General features: G+C 43.8%; 1 protein-coding gene across 1 annotated transcript in view; it reads right to left on the minus strand.

Moving 5' to 3' along the window:
- Nucleotides 1-10,660: 10,660 nt before the first annotated feature.
- Cited1 (Cbp/p300 interacting transactivator with Glu/Asp rich carboxy-terminal domain 1) overlaps nt 10,661-14,368 on the minus strand; it is a 5,161-nt gene continuing 1,453 nt past the window's right edge. Inside the window, exons 2-3 of the mRNA XM_010607965.1 lie at nt 11,828-11,944; nt 10,661-11,259 (exon numbers count right to left, since the gene is read on the minus strand). Coding sequence (XP_010606267.1) covers nt 10,735-11,259; nt 11,828-11,887 — 585 coding nt within the window. The 5' untranslated portion in view covers nt 11,888-11,944 and the 3' untranslated portion in view covers nt 10,661-10,734. The remainder of the gene's footprint in view (nt 11,260-11,827; nt 11,945-14,368) is intronic.

Here is a 14,368-nt window from a genome sequence, read left to right on the forward strand (position 1 = left end):
ATGTATGTATGTATTTTTTTTTGAGACATGGTCTCACTATGTATTTCAGGTTGGCCTTGAATGCTCAGCGATCCTCCTGCCTTCTAAGTGCTGGGATTAAAGGCATGTGCCACTATGCCTGCTACATTTTCTCTATCCATTTATCTGCTTCTGGACATATAGGCCACTTCCAAGATTTAGCTATTGTGAATTGTGCTTCTACAAACATGGGTATGGGGCTGGGGATTTAGCTCAGTGGTTATGCTGGCTGCATCGAAAGAGCAAGGTTCCAAGTTTGATCCCGGGTATCAACAAAACAAAAAAAAACAACACCCACAAAAACAAAACAAACAAACAAAAACATGGGTATGCATGTATCACTGTAATATGATGAATGTAAGTCTTTTGGGAAGAGACCTGGAAGAGGAGTAGCTGGGTAATGGAATTTCTAATTTTAGTTTTTTGAGGAATCTCCACACTGATTTCCATAGCTGTACAGGTTTACATTCTCATCAACAATGTAGAAGGCTCCTTTTCCTCTGATGTCTCACCAGCATTTTTTGTTTTTTGAGTTCTTGGTGATAGCCATTCTTTCTAAAGTGAGGTGCTATCGCTTCTCAGCCTTTTGGCTAAGATCAAGTGAAGTGACATGCAATCTCAGTGCTATTTTAATTTGCATTTCTCTAATGGCCAGAGATGTTGAACATTTTAAAAATATATGTATTGGCCATTTGTACTTCTTCTGAGAAGTGTATTCCTCTCAGTTGCCCATTCTTTGACTGGGTCTTTTATTTGTGGGGAATCTAATTTTTTGAGTTCTTTATGTATTCTGGATATTGGTCCTCTGAGGAGTAGCTGGCAAATTTTTTGTCTCATTCTGTAGGTTGTCACTTCACTACTGGTTGATTTCTTTGCTGTGCAGAAGCTTTAAAATTTGATATGATCCCCTTTTGCTTTTTGTGTTATTTCTTGTGCAATTGGAATTCCGTTCAGAAAGTCCTTGCCTATGAGTATATCATCAAGAAATTTATTAACTATTCTATCTTTCAGCAGATTATTTCTATCCTAATATCTAGGTGTTTGATCCATATATTTTATTTTAGTACATGGTGAGAGATGGGTCTAGGTTCAATCACCAGCATGTGGATAAACAGTTTTCCCAGCACCATTTATTAAAGAGTCTATCTTTTCTCCAGTATATGTTTTTGGCCCCTTTGTCAAAGATCAAATAGTTGAATGTGTCTTGCATTGAGTGATCCTCCAGCCTCAGTCCTGAGATTACAGGCATGCACCACCATACCTGGCAGTATCATGCTATTTTTATCAATGTAGCTTTAGAATATAGCTTGAAATATGAGATTGTGATGGCTCCTGTTTTATTCTTTTTACCCAGTATTGCTTTTGCCAGTCTGGGTCACTTCTAGTTCCATATAAATTTTAGGATTGTTTTTTCTAGTTCTGTGAAGTATGGTGTTGGTATTTTGATTGAGTGCATTAAATCTATAAATCAGTATTGATAATATGGCCATTTTGATCATATTAGTTCTGCCTATCCAGGAACAGGGACTGTTTTTTTTATATTTTCTGATGTTTGAGACAGGGTCCCACTATGTAGCCCAGGCTGGCCTCAAACTCATGGTGGTCCTCCTGCCTTAGCCTCCTGAGTGCTGAGATTACAGGTGTACACCACCATACCTGGCTTCAGAGTACTATTTTTGTTATGTAGAAGTCCTCACTTCCTTGGTATTTTATTTCTTTAAGCAATTGTGAAAGGTATTGTTTTCTTCCTTCCTTTCTTTGTTTCTTTCTTTTTTTGAGACAAGGTCTTGCTTTGAAGTGCAGGCTGAGCTTGAAACTCACTATGTAGCTTGGACTGGCCTCAAACTCATGGCAATCTATCCTCCTGCCTCAGTTTCCCAAGTGATAGGATTATAGGCGAGCACCACCAGTCCTGGCTTGGTGTTATTTTCTTGACTTCTTTCTCATTGTATTCATTGTTGGTATACAGAAATGCTATTGACTTTTGTGTGTTGATTTTATATCCTGCTACATTACTGAATTTGGTTATTAATTCTAGGAGTCTTTTGTTGGGATTTTTTGGTTTTCTATATATAGGATCATGTCTTCTGCAAATAAGGATAGTTTGACTTCTTTTCCTATACATATCCTTTGTATTTCTCTTGCCTGATAGCTCTGGCTAAGTTCTGCTTACTACATTGAACAGGATTTGTGAGAGTGTACTCTTTCTCATTCTTCTATTTATTTTTATTTGCTATCTGGTGAATTACTTGAAAATATTTTAGGGCTCCATATGGACTTATTTAAAATGATTTTTGAATATACTGCTTTGTATAGTTTTCTTAGTAGCTGTTACAGACATGATCATATACATACATAATTTCTCTCAGCCTTCTGGTGTTTAAGTGAATTCAGATTGAATAAATTCTATTGATCTCTGTGTTAGTTACTTTTCTCTCATTGCTGAGACAAAATACCCGGTACCCAAAGTTAAAGGGGGAAAGGTTTATTTGACTCACAGTTGGTAGAAGTTTCAGTCTATGATTGGCTGGCTCCAAGGCAGGGTGGAGTGGCAGATAGGCCTTCCAAAGGAGAAACAGTTAATGGCAGCCAGAAGGTAGAAAAAGCAAGAAGAGACCCTGCTCCTTTTATCTTTTTCAGACTACTGGGAGTAGGTGGTACCAAACCAATCACTCATGTGTAGTGGTTTAGTAATCACACGCCCTTAACCCTAGCATCTCACACTCTGGATTCACCCACCTCTGAAAAAGAAAGCCCCATCTCATCTGCATGAGGCTTCGGGGGGACATCTAAACATAAGCCCTAGCAATGTTTTCAACCTCTGCATTCTGTCATGTCCATTCTATTACTGAATCTATCCCATGAGTTTTAAAATTTTTTTCTATGATTTCTAGTTAGTTCTTTTAAAAATAATACCTATTTGTTTGCTGAGATTTTCAGTTTTCATTTATTGTGAGTGAAACTTGTAATTTGTAAACGGGGAAGGGAGGAGGGGGTGAAGGGAGAGCAGGGACAAGGGGAAAAAATGAGAACCAAGACCTGTCATGTAAAGGTACAACATCTCAATAATGAATGCAACTGTACTGTATACCTAGAATGTACCAATAAACTCAATGAGGAAAAAAAAAAAGAAGCTTTAAAACCCTTGTCAGATAATTCCAACATTTCATTCATCTCTTTGTTTTGAGACAGGGTTTTGATATGTAGCTCAGGTTGGCCTTGAGCTCACCATGTAGCCTGGGTTGGCCTCCAACTCACGGTGACCCTCCTGCCTCAGATTTCCCACTACTGGAATTACAGGTGTGCGCCACCACACCTGTCCTGATCAGTGATTTTCAATTCTCATCCTGGGCATTCTGGTAGTGCTAGGAGACTTTTGATCCCATTTAAATCTTCTATTTCTTTTTTAAAATTAATTTTATTGGTATATTTAAAGTATATGATATAATGACATTCATTGTTGGAAATTTGTACCTTTACATAATCAATCTTGGTTCTTATTTTTTCCCCCTTGTCCCTGACCTGCCTTCAACCCTTCCTCCCTCCCTATCTACAAAAACTTTGTTTCTGTTTTTTTTTTCATTTTCCCATATTAATTCCATTCCTTCTTTCCTTAAGTCTCCTATTTCAACAGATAGTCACCTTGTTTAGGACCAGCTTGTAGGTTGTACTTTCATAGGAACAGTTTAGTTTTTGGAGTCCTTGCAACATGGCATTTTAGTCTGTTTCATTCTTCTGTTGTTCCTGGGGCTCCCGCTCAATGTTTGCTGGTTCTGTGTACAGAACAGAGGATTTTTTCCTTCTCTGAGCTGCCTCTAGGTTTCACTGGGTGATGTGCTAATGCTACTGTGTGGGAGTCTCCTTCTGCTGCTGTGTGGATTACAGGGAGATGCAGGACTTTGCTGCTGTTATTGCTGCAGGCAGGTTTGGCTACCTGGTGGGGCCTCAGTTCTTGAGTAGTACAACCAAGGGCTTTGCTGCAAGTGGATCAGACCCCCAGCGGGAGGGCTTGGCTGTGGAGCAGGGTTTTAGTATTTCCTCTAGGGTGGAACAGGGTTTAGGTATTTTCTCTAGGTTTATGTGGGACTTCTCGTCCCAGTCTTTTAGCTATGATCAGCTGCATTCCCAGCATCTGCGTGTGTGTGTGTGTGTGTGTGAGTGTGCGCGCGCGCACGCACGCGTGTGTAAGGTACTATTGGTTTTCTGTTGCCTGCCTCCTTGTCACCCAAGGAGATAAAAAAGAAAATTGAGAAAATTCACTGCATTGTTGTTCTTTAAGTCCTGAAGTTCCTAGTCAGTCATTTTTCCCCAGTCCTTTTATTATTGACTATTGGGTATAGCTGCCTAGGGTATGTAGTTGCATTTGAAAGAGAAGCACAGGAAAAAGTGAATTTACATCATTCTTGACCCAAAACCAGAAGCCCCAGCATAGCTTGAAATTACATTTCTTTTAGAATAAGTGAAGTTGAGCATCTTTTAACTAAGTTTTAAAAGTATTTCGAGGCTAGGGATGTAGCTCAGTAGTAGAACACTTGACGTAGCATTGTTTCATCCCCAGCACCACTAATAATATTTTTTCTGTATTTCATTTTCTGTGAGCTGTCTGTTGATATTATTTACCTATTTTTATATTGGGCTGGTGGCCTTTCACTTATAGATTTGTAAACACTGTATTGTTTTCATACTATGAGTTGCATATATTTTCCAGTGTATTGTTTACCTTTAAACTTTGCTTATGCTATTTTTGTGTGTGTGTATGATACCGTTTTTTAAATAAAGTTAAATGTATCAATTTCTTTCATAGTTTCTGGATTTTGCATCATTTATGAAAAAGCCTTATTTTAAGATTTAGACTTTTCCCAGACATGGTGGTGCATGCCTGTAATTCCATCACTCTGGAAATCTCAGGGAGAAGGATGGTGAGATTGAGCTCAGCCTACGGAGTTTAATGACCTAACAAGACCCTGTCTCAAGATAAAAAAATAAAGTCTGGGGATGTAACTCAGTATGAAAACCCTGCCTTCATTCCCTAGTACCACAAAAGATCTTTTAAATTTTAAAATTCCTAATTTTTTCTTCTAGTACTTTTATGGTTTCATTTTTTATTTTAAAATCTTTGGTCCATCTGGTATTCATTTTGGTGTAAAGTATGAGGTAGTGTATCCAGTTGTTCCAAAGCATTTATTGAAGAGCTCATCATTTCCACTCTGCTTTAAAATTCCATTTTTTGCCCTTTGTGGTGGTGCACACCTATAATCCCAGCACTTGGGAGGCTGAGCCAGGAGGATCACTGGGAGTGAGAGGACAGCCTGGGCTACATAGTGAATTTAAGGCCAGCCTAAATTACATAGTGAGACCCTGCCTCCAAAAAGAAAATTTAAAAAATGTCATTTCTTTCAAAAATAATTTGAAATTGTGACAAAAAGCACACAACATAAAACTTACCATTTTTACTATGTAGTATAAGTGTATCCTATTGCACAATAGATTTCTACAATTTTTTCATTTTGTACAACTGAAACTTAATAATTGAACAAAAATTCTACATTGGAATATTACCTTTTTATCATAAAAGTGATTTCCCACCTTCATTATTATTTCCTGGGCCACATATCAACTTCATGGTATCACCGTGATTCCAATTGTCACACACACTATTGCCCGATTAATTTCCCTCATGCAGGCTCTAACTACAACACTCCTTTATTTAAAACCTGATTTGGAGGCCCTACCTGACACCCTGATTGGAATTAAGGACACCACAGTTAAGATTAAGCTCCCTACCCCATTACACTCTTTCATAGAACCCTGTACTTCTTTTCTATAACTTCTCATGATTTGTAGATTTAATTATCTGCATGATTATTTGCTATTGTCTATTTCTTTGCTAAACTAGAAGCACCATGAAAGCAAAAACAATCGCTCACCACATATTCCCAGTACTTAGCTTGCGCCTAGCACATAGTAGGTGCTCAATTCATGTTCATGAAATGATAGGTTCTCCCTCACCCAAGGAATAAAGTAGAAGTGAACACAGGATCTAATTCCAATTCTTCTCTCTCATTTCTCCTCTTTCAGGAAGTCAAGCTGCAGGGCTTTTGACTTCCCTGAGAGAGCCATGGACTTTCTGATATTCTGTTCTGGTTTATACCATGCTCTAATTTTATCTCTTTATTTGTGCTCCAGTTGTTCCCTCTGCCTGGAGGTCATGACCTCCCCTCAACCCCTCACCAGCATTACTGCCTTGTAGAATTGATCCCTCATGGCTATAATTGTCTTGCTACTGAACTGTGAGTTCCTTGAGAACAGGGACAGTTGTCTCTGATTTGCCCCCAAGGAGCAGCACAGCCCCTGGGCTCTACAATGCACTCTTGGTTACACATCTCCATCTGTTCCAGGCTGCAAGCTCCTTGCAGGTAAGTAGTGATTCTTATTTGTGTGTTCACCTCCTGGTCCCTAGGGTCGATGCCAAGGCAACACTTGGACTTGGCTTCTGGAACTTTTTGGAAACCAAATGAACGAAGGGTTGGGGTTGTGCTATTAGAGGCGTGAACATAAAGTAGCTGGCAGGGATGGAGCCTTGCTTGCCTTCCTGCACTGTGCAATAAGGAGTTCCTTCACTCCCTCTCCTTCCCCAGAAGTAATGAATTCCTGTCTCACATCCTCCCTTGAGCAGATTCTCCCTGGAGGATATACTCCTCCTCTGCTCTCCCTCCAAATCCTCTGGAAAGACTACTCAGCTGGCCACATTTCTGGCTGCTGACATCAGGAGGCAGAGTTGCTCTCCTCCACATTTAGAAGCACCTTCTCTAGGTGTGATGGTCAATTTTAGGTGAGTTAAAGGATGCCCAGGCATCTGGTAAATCGTTATTTCTGGGTGTGTCAGGAAGGGTGTTCTAGAAGACTGTCATTTGAATCAGTAGACCGGGTAAAGAAGGGTCTTGCTATGTAGTTCAGGCTGGCCTTGAACTATGTAGCCCAGGCTGGCTTCAAACTCACATCGATCCTCTTTCCTCAGCCTTCAGGGGCAGGGATTAGGGGTGTGCGCTACCATGCCCAGCTGGTCCTCCCCTATTTGAGTAGGCATTGCTTAATCTGTTGAGGGCTCAAATAGTCAAAAAGGAAGAGGAAGGCTGAATTTGTTTTTGTCTGAGCTGGGCCATCCATCTTTTCTTGCCCTTGGACTTTGGGACTCCTGAATCTCAGGCTTTCAGACTCAGGTTGGGATCTGTACTGTTGCTACGCTCTGCCCTGCTCAGGTCTTTGGATTCAGACTGAATTACATCACAGGCTGGCATGGGCCTCTAGTTTGCAGAAGGCAGATTGTAGAACTCCTTGGCCTCCATCATCCTATGAGCCAATTTCTAGTCCCCCCCCTCTCATCCTATTTATTCAGTTTCTCTGGAGAACCCTATTAGGGATTCACTAGGACACCAGGGAGTGCCAGGCTATTCCCTGCCGCCACCTGCCTCCCTACTGTATCTGTCACCTCCATGATTCCCAGACAGCTTTCCTTTCATAGAAGTGACCCCTGACTCAGGCCTGTCTTTATAAGTGGTGCTGCCATCCTGAAAGTTCTAAAGCTCAAGGACCAGGGGTAACAAGCTGGGGACCAAGTAATGAATCCAGCCTGTTGATCTGTTTTGTTTGGTCAGAATCATATTTCATTTTTTATCTTTATTATTATTTTTTGAGACAGGGTCTCACTATGTATCTCAGGCTGGCTTTGAACTCACTTTGTAGCTCATGCTGATCTTAAACTCATTATATATCCTAGGCTGGCTGCAAACTCACAGTGATCCTCCTGCTTCAGCCTCCAGAGTGCTGGGATTACTGACCTGTGCCACCATGGCTAGCTCCAGAAACATGTTTTGTGAAGGTCCCAGCATAGGAGGGACCCTGGGACTCTCCCTTTTTAAAAGTCTTTTCACATCCTGCTATTCTGGTTCATCCCTCCCTCCTGTGCCACACATTTTCTTGTGTCACTAGGAGCTGTGCTGATTTTGAGACTCACCAGCTGACCGAAGCCTTCCTCCTTCACCTTCACTTCCAGTTTCATATAGCTCTCCTTCTCCACCTCTTCTTTTTCTGTGCTAGTGATTGAACCTAGGGCTACATCTCTGGCCCTTCTTTTTTATTTTTTGAGACAGGATCTTCATAAGTTGATAAATTTCCCAGGTGGGGCTTGAACTTGCCAAGTACACCCAGCTTTGATCTTCTGTTCTTGTCTTTGCAGAGTCTGGTCCCTGGAGCTTTCCCTGTGCCCCCTACTTTCTTCCGGACTGCTTTTCTTCGCTCTCCATTTTCTTGCCCCTGACTCACCAGCTTCCTCAACACCTATTTCTCAGCTCCCAGTCTTAGATAAATTCTGTGCATCCATCTCCAGTGGCATCATCATCCCCCAAATCAAAGTTGGTTAATTATTTACCTTCCTACAAACCTCCAGAGATTTTCCACAAGCCACGGGACTGTGGCACTAAGGATGAAGGCCTGCTCCCAGAAGGCCTCATCCCAGCTTTTCTCAGCCTCATTACTTGCCTGTCCTCCACCAGCTCAGTGAGCCTTCTTGCTGAAATTCTGGGCTTTCACCATGCCCTCCATGAACCTGCGCCCATGTAGCAGCTGTTTCTTGGCTTATTCTCTATGTCGCTGACTCACATCTTATTTTAAAATCCAGTTCTTTCTATGGGTAGATACATCTTCATGTCAAGGTGCGGAGCAAGGACACCAAGGTTGTACCACAAACATAAACCATTGTTACCTCTGTGGAGGATCCGAGGCAATCAGGATTGAGGGAGAGAGTTGGTCAAAGGGTACTTTAGCTGAAGTTTCTTTTCTTTTTTCTTTTTTTTTTTTTTGTGATATTGAGAATCAAACCCGAGGCCTTGTGCATGCTGGACAAGGACTCTACTACTGATACACACCACCCAGCCCTTCTATTTTTTTATACAAGGAGATCATATCATGTATTTATTATTTGTGAGATACAAAAACAAACAAGCATTCAATACCAGAAAGCCTTCCCCGGACTTCTCAGGCAGATGGAGCTGTTTCCTTTTCTGGGATCAAATAAAACTGTGTCCTGTGATCTAGAAAATATTGGTTTATTATAACTTGTTTGTGCCTTTCTCCCTCTGAGACAGGAAATCACCTCAAAGGCACGAACTTTATCTAATTCATGCTCCTCGTAAAGAGCTTGGTCCAGAGCGCATGTCTAGGGAGTGCCAAATTCAATAAAGTACCTTCCTTCACTAGTGGTTCCTTCCAAAGTGCTCCTGTGGGGCAGGCCTGATGCTGATCCTGAGAGACTGGTTTAGTTTTCAGTATTCACATAATAATGTCTCTAAGAGTCTGAAATGTGGGTGGCAGCCTCTAGACCACTGGGTTTTGCTTACATGAGGGCAGGGATGCTTTGGGGCCCCACAAAGTCAGGATTGCCACAGAAGTGCCACTGACTTGTCCCTTAGCACACTTCTGAAGCCACTGCTGCCACAGTAGCTAACTGAAGGCAAGGGATATAGCCCTAAACTTGTCAAGTCCAGTGCTGACCTGAATTTTTAAGATGAGGCCAGCCCAAGCAGGCTGACCCCAAACAAGGTGGGCCAGGAAGGTAGGAGTTAGGTGACACCAGTTTAATAGTGGAATCTAGTTTTTGCAATTTTCCTTTGTTTTTTTTTCAAATGAGTATATATTAGCAATATATAATACTTACATTTATCTTGGACAATTGGTACATATACATACTACATCTTAGTAATTTTTACTTCTCCTCTTCTCCCCACCCTCCCATGTCTCCCTATCCTAAGCTTCCTTTTCCATCTCCACAAAGTCTACCTGTTTCCTATTTATATTTTCTTTTACTGTTATTTATATTTTGGGCTTTTCATATAAGAGGAACCAGGTGATATTTAACCTTCTGTGTCTAATTTATTTCACTTAGCAATATAGTCTCAAGGTACATCCATTTTCCTACAAATAATTTGTCTCTTTTTTTTTTTTTTTTTTTTTTGAACTGGAACAGACCGTTACTAGTCTGGCCAGATGGCACTCCCAGAGCCAAGCAAATTTTGAGCTCCCAGGTGATAGAAACTTTTGGATTTACTGCACATAGGCAAAAGGGAAAGCAATGGCCTTAATGAGCCAATTGGACTGGTGCTTTAGTTTGTTTTTATTTATTTATTGAGACAGGGTCTCGCTATGTAGTCCAGGCTGGTCTCAAACTCAACTCCCAGTGATCCTCCTGCCTCAGCCTTCGAAGTGCTGGGATTACAGGTGTATGCCACCACACTGACCGGGGACTGGTGCCTCTTAGAGTTAGTGAAGTGTGTGCCATGTAGACAGGGATGTGCCTTTGAACTTGATGTACCAGTGGTGAGGAGGCTACAGAAAGGTTTCAGTCAGTCTCCTCTTCCAAGAATGCCCAACCAGCCCCTGTAGTCAACCTTGAATAGAAAGGACAGGGTTCCTGAGGCCTCAGCACAAGGAAGGTAGATACTTGGACTCCTGCGGAGATAAGGGCACTGGCAGTGGCAGCAGGAATGTGGACAACAGCTCCCACTGTGAGCCTCTGAATTTCTGGAAAGACATCAGACCACACTGCACACCTGTAGGGCTCCAAGAAGAACACCTCCAGTCAGCCTGTCTCTGCAGTAACTTTTATTTTTATTTACAACAGAATTGGTGGCTTTATTCCTCCAACTTTAGGGATATTTGGCATCAGCAGCCAGAGGGAAAGTCCGCGGTGAAGTCAAATTCATTTTGCCCCAGCCACAGCTCCGGAAGCTCATTGGCTCGGTCCAGTCCCAGTTCCACCACCAGCGACATCAGCACTTCCTCATCCACCGGATCTGAATCGATTATAGCAGGGCTCTGGGCACCGGTAGGAGAAAGGGTTCCCACTCCTCCCACCTGAGCCCCAAAGCCCCAGTTTTGCAGGGGCCCAGCTTCCCCAGGCTGGCTGGGAGTGGCAGCGGCCATCCCATGATACTGGCTATTAAGTTTCTGCAGTTGCATACTGGCCAGCAGGTGAGGGGCAGGGTGCAGGTTGAAGGGTGGGGGCTTAGTGGGAGGGGTGGCAGTAGGAGAGCTTATTGGAGATGGAGATCCCGAGGAGCTAGTGGAAACCCCACTGGCCTTGGTTCCATTTGAGGCCACCCCAGGGTAGTGCAGGATGGCCACTGCTTTTCGATCTTTCACCCCTAGGTTAGAGTAGGCCAGAGCATTCATCTCCTGGTTGGCATCCTAGAAGACACAGAAAAGCATACCATAGGACCCTTGCTCCTGGTTTGTCCTCACCATTCATCAGAATGAGAAGGTTCCTTCATGCACTTCATTTGGGACTAGAGGTAGGGAGGCAGCAGGATGAACTCCTTGAAAGTTAGGCCCTCAACCCAAGTATTCTCTTGGTACCACGTCTGAGCAGAGTTCAGACCCCAGTTCTTGTGATGGGGCACCCACCATCCTGAGTTGACAGCGTTTTTCTCCTTCCCAGGACCCTTCACCCCACTTTTCAAAAAAGGACTTTCCCTTGGACCTCTTTTTAGCCTCACTTTAATCTCTTTAATATGATGGTCTTGTTTCATTTCTGTTTCTCTGCTCCCTTCCATGCCACCTTTCAACTCCCATGGTGGGTTCAATATTGATCACACATGGGCAAAAATTATTCTCATTCTCCCCAGAGAAAAGCGATGTCTTCTCTCTGCCAAGGACACTAGCTAGATATCACAGCTAGGAGGGCCTAGCACATGATGTTCCAATAGTTTGTCCTTTCTTGCCTCTGTGTTTCCATCTGCAAAATAGCAAAACTCACCTCCTTCACAGGGGAGGTGCCACCCTTGACATCCAGTGCAGGCCTTGACATAGTTGGCATTTCAGAGCCTTGGCAGAAGTGGAATAGATTGGCTGTAGGTGACACTGCCAGCTGGTTCTGTAAGGGAGAAGAAATGATAAGGGCAAAAGGCTTCACTGACCAAGAAAGCGTTTGTGAAGCCCCAAGCAGGGCAACTCCACACAGCTGCAAGGCAAGGGTGATGACAGGGTTAAACCTAAGACTAGAGACCACCTGGGCTAAGGAAAGAGACCACGCTGAAACTTTACCTGAGGCTACGAGGTGCTTGATTCAACCAGGTGCTGCCCAGGCAGCCAGCTACCTACACTGTCAAGAGGGGACACTATTCTTCATGAAAGTTACTTCTAAGTTCTAAATTGGGGCTGGAGATAGGAGTATAGGATGGTATGGTCCTGGTTTTGAGGGCAGGAAGTTTCCTGAGTATGCAGGGTACCTTGTCGGTGGACCACTAGTGTTTCAATTGGAGATCTGAGGGCTCCACTGTGATTGGGGGAATGTGGGAAGCATTCAGGGCAAGTAAGATCTCAAAAGCTGGAGGCTGCAGCATGGGAAAGCAACAAATCCACAAGTAAGTGTCATGGGCTCCAAAGCCCTACTCCAGGCATGTCTGTGAGATGCTGGGCCAGTCAGGGTAGTTTGTAGGTTCTGAGGCAGCAGGAGCCAGAGAGCAGATAGAATATCTGTTTCCTGCATGTCTCAAGCCCCCTCCAAGACTGTCTCCAGCATTAGGCTTTCCCAGGAACCCTGAGCCCAGCTGCACTCATCTGTAGTGACAGGTGGGAATAATTCTTCCTGGAGGGAAACTGAGGCATGGATATTCAATGGCCTTCCAGTCAGGAGGCAGTGCTTCTGGGAGCAGAATCTAGCACTCCTATGCCCACGTGTCTCACCTGACCACTGGCCAAGTCCTTATACCTGGAATGACTCAGATGCCTTCCAAACAAATGATTCTCTGGCTCAAATGCTGAGAAGATAAGATGAGGACAAAAGGATACTCCCACACCAGAAAATTTTTAAAACTTCTGAAAATTTTCTCAAGGTAATTTCCTAGAAGCTTGTTTTTAAAAAAGCCCCGTGTATTCTAGCTTTCATGGTCAATTAGAGATTTAGAATTCCACATTTATAAATACTTCTTGATCCAAAGAATCCTGAGGAGCTTAAAAAAAAAGTCTTCAATCTTTTCAAGGAGGGTCGAATTCCCTAAGATTCTCTTTCTCTCTCCCTTTAGCTTGAGTGGTCATTAGGACTCTGCTCAGACACTTCTAGAAAGTGGCCACTCACTGCCTCTGTGTATCATCTTTGTCCTGATCACTTACTTATAGCTGGGGAGCAAGGAAAATGGGGAAAGAAAGGGGAAAAAAAACACGAAGGAAAAAAATCAGTTGCTGGGTTACACCACTGCTTGATTGAAGTCTTGCTCTTCTGAGGCAACCCTAAAGTATTTCAAGCCAGTGATCGCAAGACAAGGACTCTATGCAAACTATCTTAAAAAACCAAGGCACATTCAGTATCAGGCAAATTTTAAGTCTGAAGAAAAATACCTGGGCGCCCTCCCCATCTTTCCCCCTTCCTAACCAGCGTTCCCCTCTCCTTTACGCAGCCTAGTACCCGCTTGTACAAAAGAAACACACACACACACACACACACACACACACACAGAAACATTAACTGGAGAGAGGGAGAGGGGGAGAGGGGGAGAAATGTATCTCGAATCTGGTATCAGTTCGTCTGAAGACCATTTTACCCTGTCTCCCCTTTCAGGCTGTGAGCTCCTGAGGCGAGAGCTGGATCCTGCACCTCCATTCAGCTGTGTCACCTCTGGCAACACCTCGCTGCACGCCCTAACCCCTGACCCTGGGTCCGTGCTCGGTAGGCGATCAATTAAGTGTCGTTCAATCCATCCCAAGGCAATCCAATTTCGATCGGTATCCCTGACCCCGCTCCCCCTTTTTTCTGTTCTCCCCATCTTACCACCCCCCCCACACACTGGAGAGCAAAACTTGGCGACGCGAAAACGTCTCAGTCCGCTGTCCAACCCGTGAGCTGACCACTGAGAAGCGGCTGCCGGAGGCGGCTGAGAGACCTAGAGCAACAAGTGCCTCCTCGCCGGCTGGCTCTTCGCAGCCGCCGGCCGCCAGCTCCCGGTCCCAACGCCCGCCCTCCACTTCAGACCTTCCCTTAGGAAAGCGGCCCCCTTCCATGCAGAGAGGGGAGAGGCAGGTGTGTCTGTGGTGGGTACTCATCGTTAACCTCAGGTGGACCAAAAGTTAAAATGGCACCAACCAGATGGCTCCATCTCGATTGCTATTTTTCACTGAGGAGAAATTTAATAATTCAAACACCGCGGCTTGGCGTGGCTGCGCTCAAACCAGACCAGTCAGTTTTGCCACCTAAAAACTAAAGGCCCGTTGTTCGCAGAGAGCTCAGCTGCCCTTCTCGCCGCATCCCTGACGGAGCCGCGGGACCCAGGGGTGGCCGGGCGCATCCCGGCACGAGGCGCGA

Source organism: Fukomys damarensis, unplaced genomic scaffold (genome assembly GCF_012274545.1).
Source record: "Fukomys damarensis isolate Sample0158 unplaced genomic scaffold, DMR_v1.0_HiC HiC_scaffold_39, whole genome shotgun sequence".
Classification (NCBI taxonomy): domain Eukaryota; kingdom Metazoa; phylum Chordata; class Mammalia; order Rodentia; family Bathyergidae; genus Fukomys; species Fukomys damarensis.